This window comes from Bos indicus x Bos taurus, chromosome 3 (genome assembly GCF_003369695.1).
Source record: "Bos indicus x Bos taurus breed Angus x Brahman F1 hybrid chromosome 3, Bos_hybrid_MaternalHap_v2.0, whole genome shotgun sequence".
Classification (NCBI taxonomy): Eukaryota; Metazoa; Chordata; class Mammalia; order Artiodactyla; family Bovidae; genus Bos; species Bos indicus x Bos taurus.
The window spans coordinates 22,345,207-22,366,871 of NC_040078.1; the positions used below are offsets into that span (position 1 = coordinate 22,345,207).

At 39.6% G+C, this 21,665-nt stretch overlaps 2 protein-coding genes across 5 annotated transcripts in view; both read left to right on the forward strand.

The window, feature by feature from the left end:
- Positions 1–606: 606 nt before the first annotated feature.
- The window catches only part of FMO5 (flavin containing monooxygenase 5), a 43,414-nt gene continuing 22,355 nt past the window's right edge, over positions 607–21,665 (forward strand). The window contains exons 1-4 of one of the 4 annotated variants that reach the window (XM_027535418.1): positions 607–1,074; positions 1,177–1,351; positions 17,900–18,088; positions 20,829–20,991. In XM_027535418.1, the coding sequence (XP_027391219.1) occupies positions 1,217–1,351; positions 17,900–18,088; positions 20,829–20,991 (487 nt within the window). In that variant the 5' untranslated portion in view covers positions 607–1,074; positions 1,177–1,216. Of the gene's footprint in view, positions 1,075–1,176; positions 1,352–5,607; positions 5,910–17,899; positions 18,089–20,828; positions 20,992–21,665 lie in introns of those variants that run through there. The other 3 variants (XM_027535427.1, XM_027535423.1, XM_027535432.1) reach the window with 3 other exon arrangements.
- Positions 13,530–14,061, forward strand: LOC113888120 (histone H2A type 2-A-like). The gene has a single exon (XM_027535436.1). The coding sequence runs from the start codon at positions 13,578–13,580 to the stop codon at positions 13,968–13,970; it is 393 nt and encodes a 130-aa protein (XP_027391237.1). The 5' UTR covers positions 13,530–13,577; the 3' UTR covers positions 13,971–14,061.

Sequence of the window (21,665 nt, forward strand, 5' to 3'; positions counted from 1 at the left end):
AAATAGCAGAGGGGGCATCCCTGGGTGGGCACGAAGAATTGATGCTTTTGAACTGTGGTGCTGAAGAAGACTCTTGAGAGTCCCTTGTACTGCAAGGAGATCAAACCAGTTAGACCTAAAGGAAATCAACCCTGAATATTAATTTGGAAGGACCGATGCTGAAGCTCCAATACTTTGGTCACCTGATGCAAAGAGCTGACTCATTAGAAAAGACCCCGATGCTGGGAAAGATTGAAGGAAAGAGGAGAAGGAGATGACAGAGGGTGAGATGGTTGGATGGCGTCACTGACTCAATGGACATGAGTTTGAGCAAGCTCTGGGAGATAGTGAAAGACAGGGAAACCTGGGGTGCTGCAGTCCACGGGGTAGCAAAGAGTCAAATACGACTGAGTGACTGAATAACAAGCATAGAACCAAAGACCCAATTTGGGGGGTTGAGACCAAAAGGTGGACAAGGGGGCCCCGAAGTGGTTTATCAGATCTCCCGAGAGACAAATGTTCTCCACTTAAGCTTTTGGAGCAAGACTTGCTTGGTGGTGGTGTTGACAGTTTCCCTTCGCCAGGAGGCGTCTATCACTTTAAGATAAACACCAGGAAGTTAAAAGTGAATGGGAGAGGCGAGTGACGGAAATTCCGGCTGCTTGGATCTCCCCCTGAGAGTATTTGAGAGTTCGAGCATCTGCAGCTGAAAAACCGAGAGGTTGTAGGGTTAATCCTTTCTGCTTAAAGCGGGTTGGCCCACTTTTTATTCCCTCAGCTGGAGAAAAGGTTGCGGCTGAGTGGGCGGGGTTTTGGCTGAGAGGTGTGGAGCCGAACAGCCCCGCCCCATTGGCTATTGATGATGTTGGTATTTTATTGCTTTATATATCTTCGAAAAGAGCCAAAATTGCACTGTGCTCCAGATCGCAGCTGTAGGATCTGTTGGTGTTGAGGCACAGGCATTGAGTTCGGGTACCACAGCCGACCTCTCAGCTCTGTGTCTCAGGTCTGGGTCTTGCAGCCGCAGGGCTCTCCCATCCAAGGTGTAATAATTCCCTGTGGCTAGGAGGACACTGGTATCTGGCTTCCTCAAAGGTATCTGCTCTTTCAGCCTTTATTTATTGATGCCACGGCCAAGTCTTACCGAAAGATGTTAATTGATGTGTGTTTTCTATCTTTTGTCATCCTTTCTTTCAGACAGGTTACACTGACCCAGCCCCGAAGATCTCTGGAGACCATGGCCAAGAAAAGAATTGCTGTGATTGGGGCAGGTGTGAGTGGGCTCACGTCTATCAAGTGCTGCCTGGAAGAAGGCTTGGAGCCCCTCTGCTTTGAAAGGTCTGATGACATCGGAGGGCTGTGGCGGTTCCAGGTAAATCTCTTGGTTCCTTAATACTTGGAACTCTGGCTGTAACTAGGTGCAAAAGATACTTTATCTTGTGTCAGGAAATATGATGGGCTTCATAGTGATTCAGCCTGCTAGACTTCAGTTTGCTGATCCCTTCTCAGGTTCTATGCAGGTTCCTCTTTCCCAAGGCTGGCAGCAAAAATGGGACAGAGATATCACTTTTTTTTTTCCTTTACTGATGACTATGAAAATGGCACAGAGATCTTTTTCATTTACAGATCTTCCTTGATTGACAATGAAATTACATCTTGATAAGCCCATCATAAATTGAAAATATCCTAAGCTTAAAATACATTTAATACACCTAACTTGGTAAAGAACCTGCTTGCTATGCAGGAGACTGCCTACAATGCAAGAGCCCACCTGCAATGCAGGAGAGGCAGGATTGATCCTTGGGTTGGGAAGATCCCCTGGAGAAAGAAATGGCAATTCACTCCAGTACTCTTGCCTGGGAAATCCCATGGACAGAGGATACTGGTAGGCTACAGTCCATGGGGTTGCAAGAGGTGGACACGACTTAGTGACTAAACCACCCCCTAACACCATAGCTGCACCTAACCTGTCTTAAATGTGCTCAAAGCACTCACTTTAGCCTACACTGGCAAAATCGTCTCACACAAAGCCTATTTCATAATAAAGTGTTGAATATTTTATAATTTATTGAATACTGTACTGAACATGAAAACTAGAACGGTTGTAAACTGATCAGTTGTTTACCCTCCTGATCTGTGACTGGGTAGAAGCTGCCACTGCCCAGCAGCACCAGAGTATGGTACAAAATATTGCTAACCCAGGAAAAGATTAAAATTCAAAATTTGAAATATGGTGTCTATTGAATGAATATTGCTTTTAAACTATTGTAAAGTAAAAAAAAAATCACAAGTTGAATCATGGTAAGTAAGTTGAGGAGTGTCTAATAAGTTTTGCTGCTATCTGGAAGAGGGCAACAATCTCCATGGTGGCAGGGTGTAACAAAACGACAATATGTGAAGTGGCTAGAAAATTTAGAGTGGTTACTCTTGGTCTGCATTAATCAGTAAGTGATCTAGAATATAGTTTACAGCTCCTAGGAATTCCTCTTTTCAGTCTCTTCTAATCTTACTGTTTTTTGTTTGTTTATTCCTTCCTTCCTTCCTTTTAAAAAATTCTAGTAACTTTAAACAATTCTCTAATAATTCCAGTCCCTGAATAGGATATAAAATCTGGCCTAAAAGAATCAAAAAATTCTTTGAACTTTTTCTTTGCTTGAGAAATCAAATCAGTAGTCATATCTTCAGAGGAGGGCAGATAGCACGTGCAACTAGATTGTCTTGTCCTTGCACAGATAAAGTTGTTGCTTTAATAAGCACACCCAGCCCTGCAACTAACATATTAAAGTATCATCTAACTTAAATGATAGTTAAGCTTATTATATGTTAAAGAATATCAACCTCCTTAACTTCCTCCAAAGCAACATCCATTGGGTTTACTTCTAAACTCACTTTTTAAAGCCAGTGTTTCATATTTCATAAAGACAAACAGTGTTTGCCAGTTACTTACAAGTGGTTTCACAGCATTCCTTAGTTGAACAACAGTGCCACTGTTTTGCTTCTTGCCTCTGTCTTAGCGACTAACTCTGACAATAGTTCTTATTCAGATCTAGGGTGAATACCCCTTAGCACACGACCCATGCCTCGGTCATAATCAGTCTTGCACGTGGACTGAAAAGACTGTTAATTAATATTTTGTAATCAATAGAAAATTTTACTTTAGAAACCCAGCCACAACATAGTGTAGAGTTTAAGAGCATAGTCTGGGTTCAAATCCTGTGTCTGCACCTACTAGCATTACTGTGACTTTGGAGAAAATCATTAAACCTCTCTGTACCTCTATGTTATCATCTTTAAGAAGGAGATACCCACTTCACAGAGTTATTGTGGAGGTTAAGTGAATAATTATGTCATCACTAATAACAGTGGCACAATAAGTGCTACACACCAGTTGTTATTCAGTAGGCCAAATGTGGGGCCCACACAACTGAGCGACTGAACTGAACTGAAGCCTTCTAGGCAACTACTGATCACCTAAGAAATCAGTTGAAGGTTCACCATCCTACCCGATTATCAGGTTTCTAGCTTTTATCTCCGAAGTGGCTTAAACTTCTTCTCTGTTAAAAATTCAACTTGAAGTTTGTTCTAATGATACTCTTGGCAAAATTTCAATACCTTATAAACTGCTTACTTGAAAATAAATAAGCTATATTTCATCGTAATGCTCTGACTTCTGTTAAGACAGACCACATCTGGGTCTATTATATATAACACATATTTTTACATATATTATATGCACACACATATACACCACTATAATTCTAGAGCCAAAGGCCATGCCTGGCATGTATTAGGCACCAAACATACTTGCATTTTATAAATGAATCCTTGAAATGGAAAATTTCTTGGGTGGCTGCTTAGACTGCTTATGGAAATAGACCTTCGTTCTCACATATCCCAGTTACACAACTGTGAAGCCTGAGGCATTATAAAAATTTGTTAATTGCAGATTAAGCATGTTTCACATGTTGATGCTGGTTTCCTCAAATATTCCTTTGAGATCTGCTTTTCTTTTACCTCCTTGCTTGTTGTTTGGAGCCTTCTCCCCCACCCTACCCCCCTTCACATTTTTATAATTTCATTGGGGGTTTCATATATAAGATCATCCCAAAGTGAAGTCGCTCAGTCGTGTCCGACTCTTAGCAACCCCATGGACTGCAGCCTACCAGGCTCCTCCACCCATGGGATTTTCCAGGCAAGAATACTGGAGTGGGTTGCCATTTCCTTCTCCTGATCATCCCAAGCACACTGGAATTCCACTGTTGCTACGAGGTGTCCAATAAGTCACTGGGGACTCAGGGCTTCCATTTTCTTTCTTGTAATAGGTCTCAGGGATTCAGTATGTATGCCTTTCTTCTTGACCTCTTCATTAATGTTAGATCAGACTGAGGCTGAAACATAGGTAGTGATGTGAGACATATTGCTTTAATGTTCATTACTACAGTATTACTTTATAAACAAAGTGGCTTAAAATGATAAATCGCTTGGGAAATGTTGAGGTTTTAATAAGTATGCAATGCTGTAGAATAATTTTTAATTTTAGTTAAATTTAGTTTAATTTTGGAGAAGGCAATGGCACCCCACTCCAGTACTCTTGCCTGGAAAATCCCATGGACAGAGGAGCCTGGTAGGCTGCAGTCCATGGGGTCGCTAGGAATCGGACACGACTGAGCGACTTCACTTTCACTTTTCACTTTCATGCATTGGAGAAGGAAATGGCAACCCACTCCAGTGTTCTTGCCTGGAGAATCCCAGGGATGGGGGAGACTGGTGGGCTGCTGTCTCTGGGGTCACACAGAGTCGGACACGACTGAAGTGACTTAGCAGCAGCAGCAGTTTAATTTTAGTTAAATTTTTAGTTAAATTTTAGTTAAATTTAGTTAAATTTTAGTTAAATTTTTAAAATCTCAATGTATACCATAGCAATGCTTCTCAAACTTGAAAATGAAAATGAATCACTGGAGATTTTGCTAAAATGTACATTCTGATTCATTAATCTGGGGGTGGTGCTAAGATGCTATATTTCAAATAAGCCCCCAAGTGATGTTGATCCTGCTGATTATTACATTTTGAGTAGTAAAATTCTAAAGTGTATATGTTATACAAAGGTACCATATTGATACAATATAATGTAAAGTAAGGCATATTTAATACATTTTGATTTAAAATATAAAATTAAGTGATAACCACTCTTAGATGGATAGATCTTTTAAATTCTTAAATATATCTCCCTCCGAAAAAGACAACTGAATGGATACAAAAGTACTTAGAAGGTTAACTATAGAGCAGTGGCTGTTAACTTTGGCTGCACACTGAGCAATCACCTGGCAACTTTAATAAACTTTAGCAAATACTGCTATCAGCCCATCCAGATTCTGGCTTTATTGGCCTGGAGTGCCAATAAAACTTTCCACTAGTTATTTCTAATGCCCAACCAACATGAAAACCTTTGGCCTTCAGCCTTTACCCCTGCTTTCCCACATGATAAATGAGGATGACATTGCATCTTTAAAACAAAATCAATAATGGTTTATTAAATAAACATTTCTGGACCTCAGACTATATTAGATGATAGGGAAACAGAATTATATAACCTCCTGCCTCTGCCCTTAGATATTTTGCAATTTAGCTAAGAATGTGAGGAGAAAGGACTTCTGAGGTGGATGGGATAAACTCTGGTTCCCTGAGCCTTCTAGGGCCAGCACATGATCTCATATCAGTAGATTTCAACCTTATCTACATATTAGACAGGCAGTAATTAAAACAGGGTCTCTGGGAGAAGGGACCAGGCATTAGTATTTTAGAGTTCCCCATGTGATCCCTGTGTGAAGACAACATTGAGAACAGTCCTAAGACAGCTGGGGTCCAATGGGATTCTGAGAGTCTGTCAAAGGAACAGAAGGTCCACACTGTTCTCATTCCTCCCACTGAAGGTGAGTCATTTTTCTCCGTTCTTCTGCCCTTACTAATGCCTCCAATCCCTTCAGTTTAAATTACACTACCCTATGTCCCCATTATTTTTTTTTTCACATGAATTTCCTATTCAATGCAAGTCATGTGCTTAGGCAGGAAATATGATCAAGGTATGTCTATATAGGGAAGATTATTCACTGATAGTAGAAAATACTAAAATGCGGGAGTAGAAGCTCCTTTTTCTACTCACTGACCTGATACTGCTCTGCGCTCACTTATAAAGTAGTGAGCTGACAGTAATAAGCACTACGAAGGATCTAATGGGGTGTTTAGAAGGGCTTGAAGGTTTTTGTGGACATACAATATTTCATTGTCTTAATTATTTGAAAATTAATACAAATATATGATTATTGTCACATATAATGGGTAAGATCTGTGATTCATTTAGCTCAGTGACCCCCAACAGACCTGCTGTGGAAAGCATTGGTCTACTCCTTCTATATGGAAACTTCGAACCTTTGGAAAACAAGGACAGACGTGTATTTTTTAGCATTAAGATCGTGAGGTTTTTTGTTTTGTTTTGTTTTTTTATTTTGGCAGCTCTGGATCTTGGTTGCAGCATGCAGAATCTTTAGTTGCAGCATGAGAACTATTAGATGTGGCATGTGGGATCTAGTTTCCTAACCAGGGATCGAACCCACGTCCTCTGCTTTGGTACAGTGTGGAGTTTTAGCCGCTGGACCACCAGGGAAGTCCCTGCGGCGGCTGCTTCTGCTGCTGCTGCTAAGTCGCTTCAGTCATGTCCGACTCTGTGCAACCCCATAGATGGCAGCCCACCAGGCTCCCCCGTCCCTGGGATTCTCCAGGCAAGAACACTGGAGTGGGTTGCCATTTCCTTCTCCAATGCATGAAAGTGAAAGTGAAGTTGCTCAGTCGTGTCCGACTCTTAGCGACCCCATGGACTGCAGCCTACCAGGCTCCTCCATCCATGGGATTTTCCAGGCAGGAGTACTGGAGTGGGGTGCCATTGCCTTCTCTGAGGGAAGTCCTTAATATAGTGTTTTTATTACTTTAGAAATATCTGCTGAATGAATGAAGTCAAATTTAATAGTTAGGAATATTTCTACCCCTGCCCTCACAAACACCTTGTTTTCAAAAGGACCTAACCACTAATTAATTTTTTAATGTGCTATTACAAACAATATGTTTAAATAAACTTTAATTTTAGAACTGTGTTAAGTTTACAGAATTATTAGGAAAATAGTACAGAGTTCCCATATACCTCATGCCCAGATATTGTTAACATCTTACATTAGTGTGATAATATTTGTCATAATTAATGAACCAATATTGATACATTATTATTAACTGAAGTCCATGCTTTATTCAGATTTATTTAGGTTTATTTTTCCTAATGACCTTTTCCTGTTCCAGTTGTCCTGTCTCCTTAGGCTCCTCATGGCTGTGTCAGTTTCTTAGCCTTTCCTTGTTTTTGATAACCTTGACAGTTTTGAGAATCACTGGCTAGATATTTTATAGAAAATCCCTCAGCTGGGATTTGTCTGATGTTTTCATCATGGTTAGACTGGGGTTATGGATTTTGGGGAGGAAGACTTTAGAGGTAGAGTGCCATTCTCATCACACCATATCAGTGTTACACTCTATCACACTTGTCACACTGATTGATGTTAATCTTGATGACCTGGCTGGAAATGGTGTTTATCAGAGTTTGTCACTGTGAAGTTTCTTTTTTTCTCCCATGTCATACTGTACTCTTTGGAAGAAAGTCACTATGCACAGTCCACATTTAAGGGCAAAGTTGGCTATTCTAGGCTTTTTGTCCTTCCACATAAATTTTAGAATCAGTTTGTCAACATCTACAAAATAGCTAGCTGGGAGATTGACTGGGACTGCATTGAATCTGTAGATCAAGTTGGGAAAACTGACATCTTAAAACAATATTGAGTCTTCCAATCTATGAGTAGAGAATAAGTTTTCTTTTTTTTTTTTTTTTTAAATTTTTAATATCAAAATGAATCCACCACAGGTATACATGTGTTCCCCATCCTGAACCCTCCTCCCTTCTCCCTCCCCATACCATCCCTCTGGGTCGTCCCAGTGCACCAGCCCCAAGCATCCAGTATCGTGCATTGAACCTGGACTGGCATCTCGTTTCATACATGATATTTTACATGTTTCAATGCCATTCTCCCAAATCTTCCCACCCTCTCCCTCTCCCACAGAGTCCATAAGACTGTTCTATACGTCAGTGTCTCTTTTGCTGTCTCGTATACAGGGTTATCGTTACCATCTTTCTAAATTCCATATATATGCATTAGTATACTGTATTGGTGTTTTTCCTTCTGGCTTACTTCACTCTGTATAATAGGCTCCAGTTTCATCCACCTCATTAGAACTGATTCAAATGTATTCTTTTTAATGGCTGAGTAATACTCCATTGTGTATATGTACCATAGCTTTCTTATCCATTCATCTGCTGATGGACATCTAGGTTGCTTCCATGTCCTGGCTATTATAAACAGTGCTGCGATGAACCCTTCTGGTTTCCTCAGTGTGTATGCCCAGCAGTGGGATTGCTGGATCATAAGGCAGTTCTATTTCCAGTTTTTTAAGGAATCTCCACACTGTTCTCCATAGTGGCTGTACTAGTTTGCATTCCCACCAACAGTGTAAGAGGGTTCCCTTTTCTCCACACCCTCTCCAGCATTTATTATTTGTAGACTTTTGGATCGCAGCCATTCTGACTGGTGTGAAATGGTACCTCATAGTGGTTTTGATTTGCATTTCTCTGATAATGAGTGATGTTGAGCATCTTTTCATGTGTTTGTTAGCCATCTGTATGTCTTCTTTGGAGAAATGTCTATTTAGATCTTTGGCCCATTTTTTGATTGGGTCATTTATTTTTCTGGAGTTGAGCTGTAGGAGTTGCTTGTATATTTTTGAGATTAGTTGTTTGTTGGTTGCTTCATTTGCTATTATTTTCTCCCATTCTGAAGGCTGTCTTTTCACCTTGCTAATAGTTTCCTTTGATGTGCAGAAGCTTTTAAGTTTAATTAGGTCCCATTTGTTTATTTTTGCTTTTATTTCCAATATTCTGGGAGGTGGGTCATAGAGGATCCTGCTGTGATGTATGTCAGAGAGTGTTTTGCCTATGTTCTCCTCTAGGAGTTTTATAGTTTCTGGTCTTACGTTGAGATCTTTAATCCATTTTGAGTTTATTTTTGTATATGGTGTTAGAAAGTGTTCTAGTTTCATTCTTTTACAAGTGGTTGACCAGATTTCCCAGCACCACTTGTTAAAGAGATTGTCTTTAATCCATTGTATATTCTTGCCTCCTTTGTCAAAGATAAGGTGTCCATATGTGCGTGGATTTATCTCTGGGCTTTCTATTTTGTTCCATTGATCTATATTTCTGTCTTTGTGCCAGTACCATACTGTCTTGATAACTGTGGCTTTGTAGTAGAGCCTGAAGTCAGGTAGGTTGATTCCTCCAGTTCCATTTTTCTTTCTCAAGATCGCTTTGGTTATTCGAGGTTTTTTGTATTTCCATACAAATTGTGAAATTATTTGTTCTAGCTCTGTGAAGAATACTGTCGGTAGCTTGATAGGGATTGCATTGAATCTATAAATTGCTTTGGGTAGTATACTCATTTTCACTATATTGATTCTTCCAATCCATGAACATGGTATATTTCTCCATCTATTAGTGTCCTTTGATTTCTTTCACCAGTGTTTTATAGTTTTCTATATATAGGTCTTTAGTTTCTTTAGGTAGATATATTCCTAAGTATTTTATTCTTTTTGTTGCAATGGTGAATGGAATTGTTTCCTTAATTTCTCTTTCTGTTTTCTCATTATTAGTGTATAGGAATGCAAGGGATTTCTGTGTGTTGATTTTATATCCTGCAACTTTACTATAATCATTGATTAGTTCTAGTAATTTTCTGGTGGAGTCTTTAGGGTTTTCTATGTAGAGGATCATGTCATCTGCAAATAGTGAGAGTTTTACTTCTTCTTTTCCAATTTGGATTCCTTTTATTTCTTTTTCTGCTCTGATTGCTGTGGCCAAAACTTCCAAAACTATGTTGAATAGTAATGGTGAAAGTGGGCACCCTTGTCTTGTTCCTGACTTTAGAGGAAATGCTTTCAATTTTTCACCATTGAGGATAATGTTTGCTGTGGGTTTGTCATATATAGCTTTTATTATGTTGAGGTATGTTCCTTCTCTTCCTGCTTTCTGGAGAGTTTTTATCATAAATGGGTGTTGAATTTTGTCAAAGGCTTTCTCTGCATCTATTGAGATAATCATATGGTTTTTATTTTTCAATTTGTTAATGTGGTGTATTACATTGATTGATTTGCGGATATTGAAGAATCCTTGCATCCCTGGGATAATGCCCACTTGGTCATGGTGTATGATCTTTTTAATGTGTTGTTGGATTCTGATTGCTAGAATTTTGTTTAGGATTTTTGCATCTATGTTCATCAGTGATATTGGCCTGTAGTTTTCTTTTTTTGTGGGATCTTTGTCAGGTTTTGGTATTAGGGTGATGGTGGCCTCATAGAATGAGTTTGGAAGTTTACCTTCCTCTGCAATTTTCTGGAAGAGTTTGAGCAGGATAGGTGTTAGCTCTTCTCTAAATTTTTGGTAGAATTCAGCTGTGAAGCTGTCTGGACCTGGGCTTTTGTTTGCTGGAAGATTTTTTATTACAGTTTCAATTTCCATGCTTGTGATGGGTCTGTTAAGGTTTTCTATTTCTTCCTGGTCGAGTTTTGGAAAGTTGTACTTTTCTAAGAATTTGTCCATTTCTTCCTCGTTGTCCATTTTATTGGCATATAATTGTTGATAATAGTCTCTTATGATCCTTTGTATTTCTGTGTTGTCTGTTGTGATCTCTCCATTTTCGTTTCTAATTTTATTGATTTGATTTTTCTCCCTTTGTTTCTTGATGAGTCTGGCTAATGGTTTGTCAATTTTATTTATCCTTTCAAAGAACCAGCTTTTGGCTTTGTTGATTTTTGCTATGGTCTCTTTTGTTTCTTTTGCATTTATTTCTGCTCTAATTTTTAAGATTTCTTTCCTTCTACTAACCCTGGGGTTCTTCATTTCTTCCTTTTCTAGTTGCTTTAGGTGTAGAGTTAGGTTATTTATTTGACTTTTTTCTTGTTTCTTGAGGTGTGCCTGTATTGCTATGAACTTTCCCCTTAGGACTGCTTTTACGGTGTCCCACAGGTTTTGGGTTGTTGTGTTTTCATTTTCATTCGTTTCTATGCAAATTTTGATTTCTTTTTTGATTTCTTCTGTGATTTGTTGGTTATTCAGCAGCGTGTTGTTCAGCCTCCATATGTTGGAATTTTTAATAGTTTTTCTCCTGTAATTAAGATCTAATCTTACTGCATTATGGTCAGAAAAGATGCTTGGAATGATTTCTATTTTTTTGAATTTACCAAGGCTAGCTTTATGGCCCAGGATGTGATCTATCCTGGAGAAGGTTCCATGTGCGCTTGAGAAAAAGGTGAAATTCATTGTTTTGGGATGAAATGTCCTATAGATATCAATTAGATCTAACTGGTCTATTGTATCATTTAAAGTTTGTGTTTCCTTGTTAATTTTCTGTTTAGTTGATCTATCCATAGGTGTGAGTGGGGTATTAAAGTCTCCCACTATTATTGTGTTATTGTTAATTTCTCCTTTCATACTTGTTAGCATTTGTCTTACATACTGCGGTGCTCCTGTGTTGGGTGCATATATATTTATAATTGTTATATCTTCTTCTTGGATTGATCCTTTGATCATTATGTAGTGACCTTCTTTGTCTCTTTTCACAGCCTTTGTTTTAAAGTCTATTTTATCTGATATGAGTATTGCTACTCCTGCTTTCTTTTGGTTCCTATTTGCATGGAAAATCTTTTTCCAGCCCTTCACTTTCAGTCTGTATGTATCCCCTGTTTTGAGGTGGGTCTCCTGTAGACAACATATGTAGGGGTCTTGTTTTTGTATCCATTCAGCCAGTCTTTGTCTTTTGGTTGGGGCATTCAACCCATTTACGTTTAAGGTGATTACTGATAAGTATGATCCCGTTGCCATTTACTTTATTGTTTTGGGTTCGAATTTATACACCATTTTTGTGTTTCCTGTCTAGAGAAAAGTTTTCATTTATTTATATCTTTGATTTTCTTCTTCTGTGTCTTATATTACCTGGATATAAGTCTTATACATATTTTGTTAGATTTTTACCTAAGCATTTAATTCAGGGAGTATTATTATAAATGGTATGGTTTTTAATTTCAAAGTCCAATTTTTCAATTCTGGTATATAGGAAAGCAGTTGGCTTTTGTATATTACCTCTGTAGCCTGCAGTCCTGCTATAATTGCTTATGGTTTCCAGGAATTTAAAAAAATTCTTTGGAATTTTCTACATAGATAGGCAGTCATATCATCTTCAAATAAAAATCATTTTACTTATTCCTTCCCAATATTTCATTTATTGCCATTTCTTACCTTATTACATTAGTTAGGATTTCTAATACAGTGTTTAATAGAAGTGTTAAGAGAGGCTGTCCTTGCCTTGTTCTCAATTTTATGGGTAAATTGTTCATTTTCTCAGTATTAAGTATAATGTTGTTGTATTAGTTGCTCAGTCGTGTCCAACTCTTTGCAACCCCATGGATGGTAGCCCACCAGGCTCCTCAGTTCATGGGATTCTCCAGGCAAGAATACTGGAGTGGGTTGCCATTCCCTTCTTCAAAGTATCATGTTACCTGTAAGTATTTTGTAGATGTTCTTTATCAAATTGAAGGTGTTTCCCCCTATTCCTAGTTGGCTGAAGGTTTTTATCATGAAGATGTGGTATAAATATTTCTACAAAAATAAAAGAAAAATCCTACCTCCTTAATAAGTCAATTTGTTTTTCCTACCTTCAAGTTTTATTGATTCATAATAAATAAAATATACTCATATAACAGGGGAGAGATTATACAATGTGTAATTATGTAAACTTGGGTAGACACAGGCATACAGTTGCCCCAGGCATACATAATATTATATTTGGTGATTACAATGTAAATTTAATTTTGTATATTGCTTTTTCCACTTAAAGTTATAGCATAGGCTATTTTCAGTGTTCCTTTACAGATTTCAAAATCACATTTTTAAGTGTCTCTAAATTCAATCTCTATAATTCACTCATTAATTCATTTCAAATCATTTATTAAGCATCCACTATATATCAGGTTGGGAAGATATATACTTTCTGGAGTAGGAAAGGGCAACCTACTTCAGTATTCTGGAAAATTCCATTGTCAGAGGGGCCTGGCGAGCTACAGTCCATGGGGTTGCAAAGAGTCAGACACGACTGAGTGTGCGCACACACACACACACACACACATCAGAAATACAAAAAATAAGACACAAACTCTACTTTTGGGTACCTCACAGTCATAGTAACAAATGTAGACTACTGTGTATTCTAAGTCGCCTTGATGGCAATATGAGCAGAGAGTTTTGGCAGTTTGAAGGTTGAATGGAGGCATTTAACTCAGTGGAGAGAACAAGAAATACTTCTCTAAAGAAGTCATATTTGATGGGACTCTTGAATGACTGATAAGAATTTTCCAGGAGTTTGTCGGACGTTTGGCGGGAGCAACTGTTAGTGGGTGTCGCTGTCATGTCTGGTCGTGGCAAGCAAGGCGGCAAGGCCCGCGCCAAGGCCAAGTCGCGCTCGTCTCGCTCAGGCTTGCAGTTCCCGGTGGGGCGGGTGCACCGCCTGCTGCGCAAAGGCAACTACGCTGAGCGGGTGGGGGCCGGCGCGCCCGTCTACATGGCGGTGGTCTTGGAGTACCTGACCGCCGAAATCCTGGAGCTGGCGGGCAATGCGGCGCGAGACAACAAGAAGACGCGCATCATCCCTCGTCACCTGCAGCTGGCCATCCGCAACGACGAGGAGCTGAACAAGCTGTTGGGCAAGGTCACCATCGCCCAGGGCGGCGTTTTGCCCAATATCCAGGCCGTGTTGCTCCCGAAGAAGACTGAGAGCCACCACAAGGCAAAGGGCAAGTGAGGCCGGTCTCCGCAAGTCCTACCCAGCTCTCCTGTAGAAGGGGCATCTGTAAAATCAAAAGGCTCTTTTCAGAGCCAAAAAAAAAAAAAAAAGAATTTTCCAAATGAAGAAGCAGTAGTATTACAAAAGTTTAAAGTTGTGAAAGAGTCTAGAATGTTTCAAAAACAATTTAATGACTCAGAACCTTGAAGTTAATTGAGGGAATAATAAATGCAGATAATAAAGTAGATTAGGATTGTGCAACATGCTGAGTTTTAGAATAAGAAATCTGGTTTCCCACATGGAATCAGTGGAAGCCAGTAAGCAGTGGGCTGATAGGATCTGCTTTGAATTTAGCAGGATACTTAAGAAGTGGTGTGGAAGATAATTTCTACATCATACTGAGATCATAATTTATTAAACCATTTGCCTATTGGGAGAGGGGCCATTTTAGGTGATTTCTAATTAATAGCTATTTTAAACTATAAATTGAATATCTTCATGCATTTGATTTTATATTATTTTGCAATTTTCCTTACAACAAATTTTTATAAGATAAAAATATCTTATTCAACTCTTTTTGGAATGAATTTGATGTATTTCATTAGTTTGTTAAGCATTATGTGAAATTTACTTCTTTTTTCTATATGTACCTTTCTCAATGTAATTCAGCATACATCTATTAAATAGCTACTAAGTGCTATTTATAATTTTATATACTGTGGGAAAGATCATAAATATAAGTCAAGGGGTTTACAATCGAATTGGGGAGATAAAGAATGTATAAACTATAAGACATTATGGAGGTCTCTGAATCCTAAATTGAAAAACAAACTATAGAAAATGGAGCAGCATCCAAAAGTTTAATTAGAGAAGAGATACAACCATACCCTAGTAGAACACTTTGGTTGAAATTTGTAGGATAGGTTAGAAGATACTTGAAAAGAGACTTGTGAAAACATTATTAGCAGCCAACAAGAATGAGATCTGAAGTACAGGGGAAAGAAATGGGAATGATCAATTCGGGATTCTGAAATTCAAAAATTCTTCTCTAAAAACCAGGGGAAAATCATCTTTAATGTGGGCAAAGCCAATGAACACTCTCCTTTATGGCCATTGAATGCTCAGGAACACCCAACATCCAAATATCTGTTTGTTTATGGAAAAAAGTGAGGACTCTCTCTGCATGATAAACAACCTTTTGTTGTTTAGTCTCTTAAGTCATGTGGACTCTTTTGCAATCCCATGAACTGGCAGGCTCCTCTGTCCATGTGATTTCCCAGGCAAGACTGCTAGGGCAGATTGCCATTTCCTTCTCCAGGGGATCTTCCAACCCAGGATTTGAACCTGTGTTTTCTGCATTGGTAGGCAGATTCTTTACCACTGAGCCACCAGAAAAGCCCTAAAAAGGAAGTGCATGGGTGTGTGCTCAGTCGTGTTGGAATCTTTGTGATTCCATGGACTTTAGCCCACCAGGATCCTCTGTCCGTGGGATTTTCCAGGCAAGAATGCTGGAGTGGGTTGCCATCTCCTACTCCAAGAGAGCTTTCCCACCCAGGGATCGAACCCACATCTCTTGCACTGGCAGGCAGATTCTTACCACTGGGCCACCTGCAAAGCCCAGAAAGGGAAAAGGGGGTCTAAGTTGGTTAAGGTAATTGACCATAATCAAAACAATTTTTAAAAGAGTTGAAAAATCATCATTTGTGATGTTTCAGTGAAGGCTAATATAGCTGTCTGGATAGATACTGTGCTATTTTTTGTGGTCAGTACAACACCCCTGTTTGTGTGTGCTAAGTCACTTCAATCATGTTCAACTCTTTGCAACCCTATGGACTGTAGCCCACCATGCTCCTCTGTCCATGGGATTATCCAGGCAAGAATACAGGTGTGGGTTGCCACGCCCTCCTCCAGGGCATCTTCCCAACCCAGGGGTTGAACCTGTGTCTCTTGCGTCTCCTGCATTGGCAGGCAGATTCTTTATCCCTGAGCTACCTGGGAAAATCTTGAGGATTTTGCTAAAAAGGCAGGTTCCAATTCAGTAGGTCGGGGTGGGGCCTGAGATTCTGCATTTCTAACAATCTCCCAAGAGATATCTCTGCCTGCTAGTTCACAGATCATACTTCAGGTAGCAAGGATCTAGAGTAGTGATTCTCAAATACAGTGTATTTGTTGGGCGTTAAATGGTTCTGAGACCAATGCCAGTGTGTGTGGGTGTGTATGTGCATGGGTGGGGGATGGTCCCCAGACACCAACAGACAATGTTCAGATACTAGCAAGATGTCCAAGAATTAAACTCTATTCTATTTACCCAGAGATAGTTTCAGATTCCACAAATTGAGAGCTCAGTCCTACAAGACTGCCCCCTCAGCCCTACTGTAGACACCAAGTCATAAACTCAGGTTATTACCAGTGCTTCTGACGAACTGGCTGCAGTTTGGAGATTCCAATGACCCCTCCTTGGACTTTGGACTTCAAATGCCAGTCGTTACCAGGTTGTTACCTATACTTCTGACCAACTGGCTAGAAATCAGAAATTCCCATGACCCTTTCCTTGGGTTTGCTTAATTTGCTAGAGCAGCTCACAGAACACAGAAAACCCATTTACTCACTAGATTACCAGTTTCTTATAAAGGTATGTAGCTTGGGAACAGCCAAAGGGAGAGATGCACAGGGAAAGGACACTGAGCTTCCATGCCCTCTCTAGGCACGCTGCTCTCCTGATCTTTTCAGGTTCACCAACCTGGAAGCTCCCTAAATCCTACTCTTTTGGGTTTTTATGGTGGCTTCATGACATGGGAATGATTAATTAAATCACTGGGCATTGGCTACTGATTCAACTTCCAGTCCCTCTCCCCTCCCCAGAAGTCAGAAGAGGGCAACTGAAAGTTACAACCCACAGGGTTTGCTCCATTGGTAACCAGGCCCACCATTATTTGCTTTGTAAGAGTCACCATACTAACACAACAAAAGACTTTAATTACTTTCAACATTTGGGAAATTACAAGAGTTTTGGGAGCTCTGAGCTAGGAACTGTGGTAGAAATACCAAATATATATGAGAAATATATTTTGACCATCTGGATGACCAAATATATATTTCTTATAAATCACAATATCACAGACATTTATTTCATTTTTATGTTACAAATAATGTGATCAACATACATTAACATAAATTTTTGTCTGAATACTGAATCTTTTTTTAAATGGCTAAGTGTCAAGGGTTTTCATATTCTTGCCGCATTACTCTCCAGAAAACATTGTACTGAGATTTCATTTTTGCTAACACTGAATAATTGTCTTTTAAATTAGTGAAAATAAGGTAAAACAGGAACACATAGTGGACAGAATTATAAATTAGTACAGTGTTTCCTGGAGAACAGTGTTGCAAGTACATGAAAAACCTTGAAAGTAGTACTCAGATGGGAGTCTCTTGTCATTTTAATCAGGTGACAACTAAGACTGGACACATACTATGACCTCTTTGCTTCCATGTTTAGAACATCAGCTGGGATAACTAGGACTTCTGGGGGCTGGTTACACATCTCTCTATCACAAACATGCTCTTCATGTGGATAGCTTGGGCTTCCTCACAGGATGATGGTCTCAGGGTAGCTGGACTTGTTACACAGCTGCTGACTTCTACTAGAGGAAGCTTTCTAAGGAACCCAGGTGGAAGTGGCAAGACTACTTAGCACTTAGTCTTGGAAGCCATTCAGTATCATTCCAACTGCATGCTGTTGGTCAAAAGCAAGTCATAAAGACAACTCAGATTCAAGGGGAAGAGACAGCTCGAGGGTACAAATCCTGGGAGATATAAAGGGATGTGTGTGTATAACTTTTTTTTTTTTAATTGGCGTTGCAGATAACTTTTCAAATGTTAATTGGCTGTTTATAAACCATGACTTTAATTCTCAAGCTGCTATGAATGCTTTTTATTTACTGCAGGAAGAACCTGAAGAAGGAAGGGCAAGTATTTACAAGTCAGTGATCATCAACACTTCTAAGGAGATGATGTGCTTCAGTGACTATCCCATCCCAGATCATTATCCTAACTTCATGCACAACTCCCAGGTCCTGGAGTATTTCAGGATGTATGCCAAAGAATTTGACCTTCTAAAGTACATTCAATTTAAGGTAGGGAATTTTGTGGGTATCTCTGTGTTTGAAGTTGTTTGCAAAGTAAATGAATAATGTGGTTTCATTTAGCAGTGCTTATGTGTAGCTTGGTTTGATATGCTCATGTATCTATCCAATAGACTCCACACTGTGTCTTCTCTCTGACTGAAAAGTATCAGTGGGAAAGTCTCTCTTCTATGTATTTTGGCTACAGATCCAGGAAGCAACCTTCATTTCATTGCCTTCATTCTGTATCATTTGATTACAATAAACAAATGAGAACTGACAGGTATGGACACTTTGAAACCTTCTGGTGCCACAGTTTGTTCTACAACTTGCCACTTAGCCCTTTATGCTTTCTGAAGTGCTTTCCAAAGCATTTTTTATGTGACGACAACAACCCCATGAATTAGTTATTGAACAGTTATGAGAAAGCAAATAAGTCAACTCTGGTGTAGAGGAAAGAACACTGAATTGAGGAAAAAATCTTAAGTTTTATTCTGCTGCTAATCTACTTGTGACTTCAGGCAAGTAAGTTCCTCAACTTTGATGTGTCTTAGTTTTATTTTTAAAACAAGATGATTGTAGTATATCACCTCCTTGGTTCCTTCCTGCTGTAAAATCTTCCATGATATTTCTATCATTTTAAGCCATGACCATAAAAGAACCAGTATTTCTGACAGCTGGCAAAAAGCCCAAATCTTCTACTTTCTGATCATTCTACTAAATCATGCCTTTTTCTATTTAACAACAAAATTAAAATGGCAATATCCAGTAACGACTTCTAAAGTCAGTCGTTTACAGCCTAGTGGTGCTTCTCTTCACTTGTTAAAAACACTTAGGTTTGTTATCACACTAAGCAGTGAAGAAACAAATACCAAAAAAACAAAACAAACAAAAAAACAGTGATTTAACAGTCTTAAATACAGAGTTACAGGGTGATAAATGCCCTGAGATCTATACATTGCAGCTCAGAGGTGGGACACTTAACCCATCAGAGCTTGAATTATCAGGTACCAAGGACGTTTTCTTAGAGGAGATAATACCAAACTAAATGCTGAAGGGTGAGTATCTCCAAATGAAGAAAGCATAAAAGGATGGTCCAGGCAGAAGCACCGGCCTGTGTAAAAGTAAGAACATGCTAGAGAGGAACTATAAATAATATAGGATCACTTGGGTATATAAGAGTGGTATCTCTATCAGTCCACCAAGACATTATGGTCATAAATCCTAGAAGCACATAGGACATACTCTTAATGTTTCCTTAGACTAGGTAAAGTAACCCGTATTTGTTTTTAAAGCTAAAAACTATACCACTGACTATCCCATCTTGTATCTTCTTTCTTTCTAGTTATTTGTAAAATGGGCATTTATGGGAGTCAAAGAAGTTCATTTACACAAAACATGAGCCACTGAGATGTTTTTCTACTCTATTAGGAAAGGGAGCCTTATTAGCTCAGTCACACATTTAAGACTAGACAGTGAGAACAGAACTTGAGATAAGAAAGCATCAGAAGATCTCAGGATGTCTGGGAGTATGGGGAGGAATAGGCATTTAGTACATCAAGTGTCTTAGAAACACAAGAGAAGCCCAAATTTTATTTAAGTATCATATTGCCTTAGGGTATGGTCCAGGGCATATGGTCCAAGAAGGGCTTCCCAGGTGGCGCAGTGGTGAAGAATCCACCTGCCAATGCAGGAGACACAGCAGACTTCGATCCCTGTGTCAGGAATATCCCCTGGAGGAGGAAATGGCAACCCACTCCAGTATTCTTACCTGGAAAATCCCGTGGACAGAGGAGCCTGGTGGGCTACAGTCCAGGGGATCGCAAAGAGTCAGACATGATTGAGTGACTGAGCATACACACATGCATGGCCTAATAAAACTAGTAATTTGCACTTTTCTCAGAGAAGACAATGGCACCCCACTCCAGTACTCTTGCCTGGAAAATCCCAAGGATGCAGGAGCCTGGTAGGCTGCAGTCCATTGGGTCGCTAAGAGTCCGACACAACTGAGCGACTTCACTTTCACTTTTCACTTTCATGCATTGGAGAAGGAAATGGCAACCCACTCCAGTATTCTTGCCTGGAGAATCCCAGGGACGGGAGAGCCTGGTGGGCTGCCATCTATGGGTCACACAGAGTCGGACATGACTGAAGTGACTTAGCAGCAGCAGGAGAGGACAGTGCAATGTTAATTTGCCAACTCATTTGAATTAGGTCGCCTCATGAAAGTTTTCTCACTCTGACCAAGGCGGTGGTGGTTGTGATGGTTTAGTTGCTAAGTTGTGTCCTACTCTTGTGATCCCATGGACTATAGCCTGCCAGACTCCTTTGTCCATGGGATTTTCCCAGGAAAGAATACTGGAGTTGGTTGCCATTTCCTTTTCCAGGGGATTCTTTCCAACCCAGGGATCAAACTCTGGTCTCCTGCATTGCAGGCAGAATCTTTACCAACTGAGGCATGGCCCAAGAAAAGTAGTCATTTGTACTTTTCTAGAAGGAGAAGATAGTGCACCGTTAGTCTGCCGACTCTGTTTTATTTAGCTTGCCTCGTGAAAGTTTTCTCACTCTGACCATAGCCCGAAACAAAAATAGTTCTTATTTGTAGAGTATGAATATCAAATATCCCTGCCTTAGCCCTCTTATGTGGTATCAGCCCTTTCGTGTAACCCCGTGCAAAGACATACCTGTCAGGGAAGATGACCACTGCATATCTGTGGCTACAGTCCCCCGTGGTGATCCCTTTTCTTCTTAGACCACTGTTTGCAGTGTGAAGAAGCAACCTGATTTCCCCACTTCGGGCCAATGGGAGGTGGTCACGGAATCTGAAGGGAAAAAGGAGGTGTATGTCTTCGATGGAGTTATGGTTTGCACTGGCCATCACACCTATGCTCACTTACCCTTGGAAAGCTTCCCTGGTAAGTACCTACTAAGCAGGAAGACCCTTGAACCATGCCTGTGACCTGGTCCCTAAAGAATGGTCTGAGTGATTCCTACCTTGGGATGAAATAAGGCTTATCCTAATTCTGCATATTCTCCTGAAAAATGTTGTGGTAACTTGTATTAATAATATTTGGGAGGTAGAAATAACAGTAACATGGGGGTCTAGAGGAAAATTAGAAGGCTTTATATTTAGTTTCACAATGATTATAGTTTTTCTAAGGATAAAAAGAGTTGATCTGCATTAGACTGAACGAGGGCTTTAAAAAAATTTTATTGGAGTATAGATGATTTAAATATTGTGTTTTGAAAAGTTTCTGCTATATAGCAAAGTGAATCATATATCCACTCTTTTTAAGGTTCTTTTGCCACACAGGTCATTACAGAGTATTGAAAAGAGTTCCCTGTGCTATACAACAGGTCCTTACTATTGCTGTTCAGTTGTCAAGTTATGCCAGACTCTTTTGCGACCCAATAGACTGTGGCCCACCAGGATCCTTTATCCATGGGATTTCCCAGGCAAGAATACTCAAGTCAGTTGCCATTTCCTTCTCCAGGGCATCTTCTCAACCAAGGAATTGAACCCATGTTTCCTGCATTGGCAGGTGAATTCTTTACCACTGAGCCACCAGAGACCCCTTATTAGCTGTCT

Excerpts from the sequence above, each read along its gene's own strand:
- LOC113888120 (XM_027535436.1), top strand. The coding sequence starts at position 13,578 with ATGTCTGGTCGTGGCAAGCAAGGCGGCAAGGCCCGCGCCAAGGCCAAG.